This window comes from Alosa pseudoharengus, unplaced genomic scaffold, assembly GCF_046254945.1.
Source record: "Alosa pseudoharengus isolate Yale_2024_CS ecotype anadromous, Long Island Sound unplaced genomic scaffold, YU_APseudo_1.1 YU_APseudo_1.1_scf_15, whole genome shotgun sequence".
In the NCBI taxonomy this organism is placed as follows: Eukaryota; Metazoa; Chordata; class Actinopteri; order Clupeiformes; family Clupeidae; genus Alosa; species Alosa pseudoharengus.
The window spans coordinates 15,233,811-15,242,188 of NW_027468620.1; the positions used below are offsets into that span (position 1 = coordinate 15,233,811).

At 40.6% G+C, this 8,378-nt stretch overlaps 1 protein-coding gene across 1 annotated transcript; it reads right to left on the reverse strand.

The window, feature by feature from the left end:
* Positions 1–349: 349 nt before the first annotated feature.
* znhit1 (zinc finger, HIT-type containing 1) lies at positions 350–1,494 on the reverse strand. Its single transcript, XM_076285051.1, has one exon. It carries the CDS (start codon positions 1,187–1,189, stop codon positions 725–727), a length of 465 nt encoding a protein of 154 aa, XP_076141166.1. The 5' UTR covers positions 1,190–1,494; the 3' UTR covers positions 350–724.
* Between the last annotated feature and the right edge of the window lie 6,884 nt (positions 1,495–8,378).

Consider the following 8,378-nt stretch of genomic DNA (forward strand, 5'->3'; position numbering starts at 1 on the left):
CCAAGAAATTGGTCAATCAATATTAAACCCTTGTCAAATATGACAACTCTATGATGAGGGTATTACACACTAGAAAATAAAATGTCAGCCAGATATAATTCTTACACTAGGCTGTGAACTGTCACGTTCTAGAAGTGTTGTTGTGGCACAGATATTTTGCCTACTACGCCATCTAGTGGATCATCATTATAAGTAGCATACATGTGTCCTGCCAACAAAACCCGTTTTGAGAGTAGGCTAGCGGTCTCGCCTACATAAAGTTTTTTAAGTCCACAAATGTTACACTGATCCAAATCACAACATCACACACTATTCCCTGATGATGAAATATGTATGCAACCACCAGCAATTAACTTTCATCAACAAGAGTTTAATGAGAGCAAAAACATGCTACAAAGAACAACATCTAGTTAAAAAATAAAAAACTCCTACACAAATATCAGTTATCATTTGCAAGTAAGCTACCCTACCGTTCTACTCTGAGAAGGACTATTTTTTATGGGCAAAATTTAATGCATCAAACATCAATTATTTCCAACCATCTGCTAGTAGATAACTCTCGCTGGTACAGGTAGCTTCGTTTCACAGGCAAATGGTATAGGTAGCACTACATGAATGCACTTGAATGCAAAAAGACTGAACACAGCTGTATCAAATTAGCTGGGGTTTGTGTTTTCGCTATAGCCACACGAGTGTCCAGAGAACATAAAGACAAAGACAGAGATCATACTGTCCACTTCAGACATCGAGTCTCATGATGCGTTCCAAGGCATCGCACACAGCAATACCGAGCGCCGCACGACACGCAGGTGTAGTTAGAGGGGAACCCACAGACGGCGCAAAAATGACGCTGCGGCATCTTAGAAGGCTCGGCACAGGCGGTCAGGTAGTTTGGGCCATCGTTCTCACTCAAGTCCTCTTCCTCTAGGAGAGCCTGAAAGTTCTTACGGAACCGCTGTTTGAAGTGATCACCTCTTGTCTTCCTTCTCCGTTTGCCTGCTGATTCGTCGTTCTCGTCGAATTGAGGTAGCCGCTTGACTAGCTGCGGGAGACTAGCGTGTGGGTCATCCTGAAAATTATCCTTTTCCAAAGCCTCTAGTTGACGGTTCAAACGTCGCTGTCGCGTGGCACAGTCCAGCACCCGCCTCTGACTCGGATCTTGCGAGCGTACAGCAATCTTCTTCTCCATAATTATATCATGAGCAATTAAACATATTATTTGTCAACTAAATCTGAATTACGCACGCACAGGCTACACATCTCACGAACCAGAGAAGAAACTAGGAAATGACGTCTCTTCTGTCCGTCAGAAAAATATTCTCGATGTGAAACACGAGTCTGAAAGTTTACAGCTTTACGCATTTTTATCTGCTCAATCGTTACTGTCTGTTTCACAGACAGATTTAACCTCATCATCAACCAATATGTCACCGTGCGAGACGAACATACTTTTGACACAACACACATTTGACTCTTCATTTTGACACAACACACTACATGATTGGCACAATGTATTCATTCACATGTCGACTTTTTTGCCGCGGAGAGGGCGGGATATGTGTAGACAACTGACATATTGGCGTTACAAACTAATGCATTTAAGGATTTTATCTGTATGAGTGCTTTGTTTTACTGTCTATGGTGCTTTTCTCCTCATTAGAAAGTATCTGCTTGTATGAATGTTATCTTTGTCATATTAGAATTGTTTCCTATGTATTAGGTCAGCTAAAACATAATGTAGCCTAGTGTAGCTCAGTGCTTTGCAGTTGTGGTAGTAGGCCTATTAGGAGACTGTCATGCTTATGTAATGCAGTAAAAACCCAGTTAAACGCTACTCCGCTATCCTTTTATTTGGTGTTGATTGTTACTCAGAGTCATGGTTAAATTAAAAAAGTGTTTACACATTATTTACTGTTGTTTCAGTATCAGGGTTAAATAGGAGTGACTGGTGCATGCTTAATTGATTTTGTGCAGGCTACAGTATTCTGTTGAAATGTTTGTCTCACATGAAGAAGGATTTGTTTTAAAAGGATATCATGGTTGATAGATCAAGCTGGACTAAGATGGCACTGGAACCAGAATCAATAGAATAATGTTGTTGTGTAGCCTACTTTCAACAGGCCAGATTCTGTGCTGTAAAGTGCTAAAGCTAGGCCTGGATTTTTTAAAGATATAAAAGGAGTATTAAAATCTTCAGTTAGAGTCTTTGAGCTGAATGATAAGATGATGGCTTATATTATACGGGTCCCTATGTTTAAAAAAACAAAAACAAAGCTGAAATGGGAAGAAGTCAGGAGTGTTGCAGTGTGTAGTATGTTGAGCTGGCGGTGGTGTCAATGCAAGGTTTTAATGGCTTTACTGCTGTGTATCTTTTTGGTAATTTCCCAAGTAACCCAGACACTCATGGTGGTTTGCCAAAACAAAGAGAGATGTTAAACACATTAAAGACAATCTTAAATGAGATCTCTCCTTTGTGGTAGGTGCTGTACATTGGCGGTGGAGCTGGTTATGATGACTAGGTTTTATTTGTGTTGATCCTTCTAAATATATTCATTTTTATTATGAGGATGTGCTAAGCAGCTTTGAACTCCTTGCTGCTGGAAAGTAAAGAATAAGATGGAAAAAGAGGAAAAGAGATTTATGGATTGCGGTCTTTCTTTCCATAGCCTACTTGATTAGAGATCCAGTCAATGCCCCCAAAAGAGATCTTTCATGGGAAGGGAGTGGTGGTAAAAGAATTACATGGCAGAAAAAAATGGCTCAGAATTCTCTTATAAGGTGTTACTTTTTCCTCAGAAAATATAAACTCAGGTAGTTTAATATTGTTTATTGTTATTTGTCTATTGTGCCTTTTACAGAAAACACAAACATACAAATTAAATGTCAGTTTATTTTTCTTTTGCACTTTTTCCATGTATGTATTTTGTAATTTACAACAAAGGTTATGATGTGTGTCTTTCAAAAACATTTATTCATAAAGGTAATTATGAATCATTATTCCATTTTATTTAAAATGATCAACCATAACACTGACCATTCAATGGAAGAGCAAGACCAAGACAAGAGACCCAAGCAGTAGCATAACACTCCGCCCCACACTTTTGCCACTGTTGCACAGGTGTCCCTCACAACAGTGTAGGCCTATGTCAATCATTTCAGAGCCAATGTGAGCTGACACGTTTCCTATGCAGATATTGCTAGAGGCACATCCATTTCAGAATTGTTGTCTTCCCGTTCTTAGTATCTGCAAATAAATGGTTATTAAATGGTTGAAAAATTGCTTTAATACACCTGTCCTCGTTTCCCAAACAGTTGCCTCCCTCACAGGTGAAACACTTCTTCCCATTGAGTGTATTTGGATTTAGCTCTAAAATAAACATAGATATATACATACAGTACATACATGTTAATCCATGAACAGACCATTATGTATAACATATAATATATATATCATCGTGGAAAACCTTGTGAACCAAAGAGGTTACCGCTGACACTCCAAGACAATACAATACTAAACATACCTGGAGTTTTCTGATAATTGCAGCGGTTAGTCTTGCAGCATTTGGTTCTCTTTGTCGTCCTAACATTTCCGAAGTTTACTGACCAAGAGGTGCAACTCTTTAATGACAAACACCTCTTTGAATTTTCTACCGACCGTTTACCACCTATCAGTGAAAACGAACAATTGAGCATAGTGCAGGCAGAATTATGCGACAGAAAAGACCATGCAATGCCATGGCATTAAAAAGCTTATTCTTACCTGCATATACATTCATAGTGACACTAGCGCATGATTTGCCACTACAGGTTCCAGTATTTGTGCACGTCTGGTAGGTATCAGGAATGCACTGATAGCAAGTCAATGCAGCCACTGGAGACATACAGAGCAATTTGTGAACCTCAAAAAATCGGTTTTCAAGATGTAAAACTATACCAATTTGAAGTGATAGATTTGAAGCTAACTAAAGCTACTGAAACACTCAATACAAGAGCCAAACAAATGCAATTGTAATCACAAAAATCTAACCATTAGAGAGTGCACACAAAACACCAAGAGTAATGCTGGGTTTCATCTTGATTGAAGTGATGCAGAAGTACATAGCGTTGAAGTTCCTTATATCATGGTAGTCAAAGGTAGGAGTGGCTGTTTAGAGACTATGTTTTTTTGGTCATCAGTGAATTGGACTGGGTGGGTTGTACAGTGTCTTGGCAGTGTGTATAAAAAAACTTTTTTAAGTTCACATATCCAACTGTTCTTCGATTAAAATGTGACAAAAACATTTATGCCATTTTGTCAATGTTCAGAGTTCAATGCTGACCCCAATATACACAACACAGACACATTTGGGACATTGTGTAAAATGCAAAAAAATAATGTGATAATCCACAAATCTCATGAACCTGTATTTACCACCGACTCTACACACCGTTGAAGTTGGATAGTTGGATAGTCCCTCTCCTCTTTAGCCCAGAGGAGTCCATGATTTCAAAAAATAATTGCACATTTTTATTGGTCTAACCACAGTACCTTTTTCTGTACTTCAGTCCATTTTTAAAACCGCTGTTGTTAAACCTTTACTTAAAAAGTAAAATCTTGACCATACTATCCTGAGTAACTACAGGCCTATATCAAACCTACCTTTCCTGAGCAAAGTACTTAAAAAAAGTTGTTTGTAATCAAATACCTTCCTCAACGAAAACAGTATTCTCAAAAAATTCCAATCAAGTTTTAGATTAAGTCACAGCACAGAAACGGCCCTTGTAAAAGTATGATCTCAGACTTGATACTGACTTAAACAAAGTCTCAATCCTTATTCTTCTGAATAGGAGTGCAGCATTCGACACCATTGATCATAAGATTCTAATTCACCTCCTAGCGAAGTGGGTTGGTCTCTGATAATGTTTTCTGGTTTCAAACCTATACTGGCAGATATTTTTTATGTTAGTCTAGGAGATCATGTGCCAGTAAAACATAACTGCCTTTCGGTGTGGCTCAGGGGAGCTGTCTCCCTATATATGCTTCCTTTGGGAAACATTGTAAGTCAGCATAATGTAAACTTCCACAGCTATGCAGATGATACCCAATTATTTCGGTGGAGCCAAATAACCCAGATGGCCTTTGCTCCCTTACCGCATGCTTAGCCTCCATTAATCAGTGGATGAGCAACAATGATGACAAAACAGAAGTACTTTTGGTTGGATCAAAATTAAAGTGAGACACCATTCTTAGTAGTCTTGGGAACCTGGCCCAAATAAAAAGTACACTCTTAAAAATGCTGGGTTGGAAACAACCCAAATTGATATTATGATATTTTCTTTTTTCTCAGAATACTTGCTTCTCTTCAAGGTTGAATTTTCCCTCATTGTTTCTATTGTAAGGTTACAATAAATCATCAAAACATTATTTTTTAACACCTGTCTTTAGTCAACTTTACCAATAATTCTGGTGGGTACTGTACATGCAACATAACGAATACTCCTCCTATAGTCACAATATCCAAGGGAAATCTTTGCTGCTTTTTGCAGTTCTCCAGACTAATAAAAGTCACTTGTACAGTCTGTTTAATTTAACAGCTAAGACTCACACTGCCCACAATTGGCTGAGACTCAATGGTTTGTCTGCTTTTATTTAGGAAAGATCAATGGCTCAACATAACTTAAAGCGATCAATCAACCTCAGGATGTGAGTGACCAACCACTGTATATAAACAACACAGACACAAGACCAGTGAAGAATCTCCTTCCACTGAGGCTTGTAACTGAGTTACTTTCCCTCATTTGTCAATGCTAGATCCTGATATGTTTCACCCCTTTAAATCTGCTCAGGCATACAGTTTTTTAATTCAGAGGGGAGATATACAGAGAGAGAAAGCCAATTCTCTTATAAATCTCCTTCAACTATTCAGCAAAAGCATAATGACACCAGAACATGGACTGTTAACACTCAACATGTTCTGAAGAAGTCCAGACAACGACTCTACTTCCTTCGTCAGCTAAGGAAATTCAAAGTTTCTACATCCATCATGAAGGCCTTCTACACTTCAGCGGTTGAGAGTGTTCTAACTGGTAGCATCATCACCTGGTATGGGAACTCCACAGTTAGAGATTGTAGTACTCTGCAGAGAGTAGTGCGCTCAGCTGAACGTACTATAAGAACTCAACTCCCTGCTCTACAAGAAATCTATTCCAGAAGAGTACTCCTAAGAGCCCAAAAGATTCTGAAGGACTCTTCTCATCCTAACAATGGATTATTCCTACCGCTGAAATCAAGAAGACGCCTATGTAGTCACAAAGCCAGAACTGAGAGACTCAGGAGAAGTTTTTATCCCCAGGCCATCCGAACTCTGAACTCACACTATACTGACTTTGCACACATTCACTCCTCAGCACTCTCAAACATTTCCCAACTCTGAACTCACACTATACTGACTTTGCACTCATCCACTCCTCAGCACTCATGACCCCCCCCCCCCCCCACACACACACACACCTACATGACTTTTAGCACTTTTACATCCCTCTCCCTATGCTGCAGACCTTTTATTTATTTTCTTATTCATCACACGTCAAAACACACACACACACACACACACACACACACACACACAAACACATATCTGACTTTCTCCAACTTTTGCACATCTCTATAGAACTTTTTATTTATTATTTTTGATTTCTCCTCCATCTATCTACCCATGTCCTTGATTGCCTAGCCTTTCTGTCCCCCCCCCCCCCCCCCATCCCCAACACACACACACAAAAAAAAAAAACACACACTCTTACATCATCACTGTCATCACCTCACATACATACAGCACACTGCTTGCTACAGTAAGCCTCCTCTACATACTTGCTGCACACTGCCCCCCCCCTCCCTACATACACAGCACATTGTCTTCAGGATCTTCTCCAACACACATCCTCTACTTACTTACAGCATACTGCCCCCATCTACCCACACACACACTATACACACACACACACACACACAGTCACTGCTTCACTCCCCTCCCGCCCACACACACATCTTCACTGTCATCACTCACATACATCATACTTGCAGTACACTGCCCCCCCCCTCTCCCCTACATACACAGCACATTATTTCATCAGGAAGCTTCTCCAACACACATCCCCAACATACTTACAGCACACTGCCCCCGCCCCCCCACATACACAGCACATTGTCTTCAGGATCTTCTCCAACACACATCCTCTACATACTTACAGCATACTGCCCCCACCTACCCACACACACACTACACACACACACACACAGTCACTGCTCCACTCCCCTCCCGCCCACACACACATCTTCACTGTCATCACTCACATACATCATACTTGCAGTACACTGCCCCCCCCCCCCCCTCTCCCCTACATACACAGCACATTATTTCATCAGGAAGCTTCTCCTACACACATCCCCAACATACTTACAGCACACTGCCCCCGCCCCCCAATACACAGCACATTGTCTCATGAGGAAGCTTCTCCAACACACATATTGCACACTGCCCTCTCCCCACATACACAGCACACTATCCCATCTCCCTTGTCATCCCCCCAACACACACACCAAGACCCTTGGCAGTTGGGTTAGCCCCTTGAGCCGTGGATATGCCCAAGGTTTCTTCCTTGGTAAGGGAGTTTTTCCTTGCCCCTGTTGCTCTTGGGTGCTCCTTGTTGGTGCCCCCCCCCCCAATCGCAATCCTCCCCCACCTTTCTTATGCAGCCCTTGCCACTTAATCTACTAAACCCCTCTTCTACTGCACTTTTTACCCCCCCATAAATGCACAAATAGGCTGACACCATACTTAATTTCACTGCATTTCTTACTTCCAGTAACTATATGCATGTGACAATAAACTTCCTTGTATCCTTGTATCCTTGTAACAGTGCCACAGCCTGGGAATGACCTCTCTGAGGTCTGAACAGGCCTCTGTTGGCATTTAGGACACCTCTGCAGGTCTCCGTCCCATCAACATCAATAAGGCATTACAATTTAGATAAAGCCTGACCTCTACTGGACAGACTTTGCTAGTGCAATGTTTGTTTTTTAACCCTTTACTGATTTGCATGGAAATAGGCTATAGAACGTTTGTAAACTATCTAAATCAAGACCGTAGCCATGTAGTCAACATTGGGGGGACCAAACATGGCGGGTGAAATCGGCTGAATGAATGTGCAAATTCACAAACACATAGGGTGATATGTTATTGTTTTCTTTTAAACAATGATGTGTAATAATACTGTTTATTTCATTTCCGTGTGGCATGAAATTATATGGCATTGAGGCTTAAACAATGTACAACCGTAACTATAATCATATGAACATAAATGTGTCTTTGGTATAAAAAATGAGTCCAGATATTGTG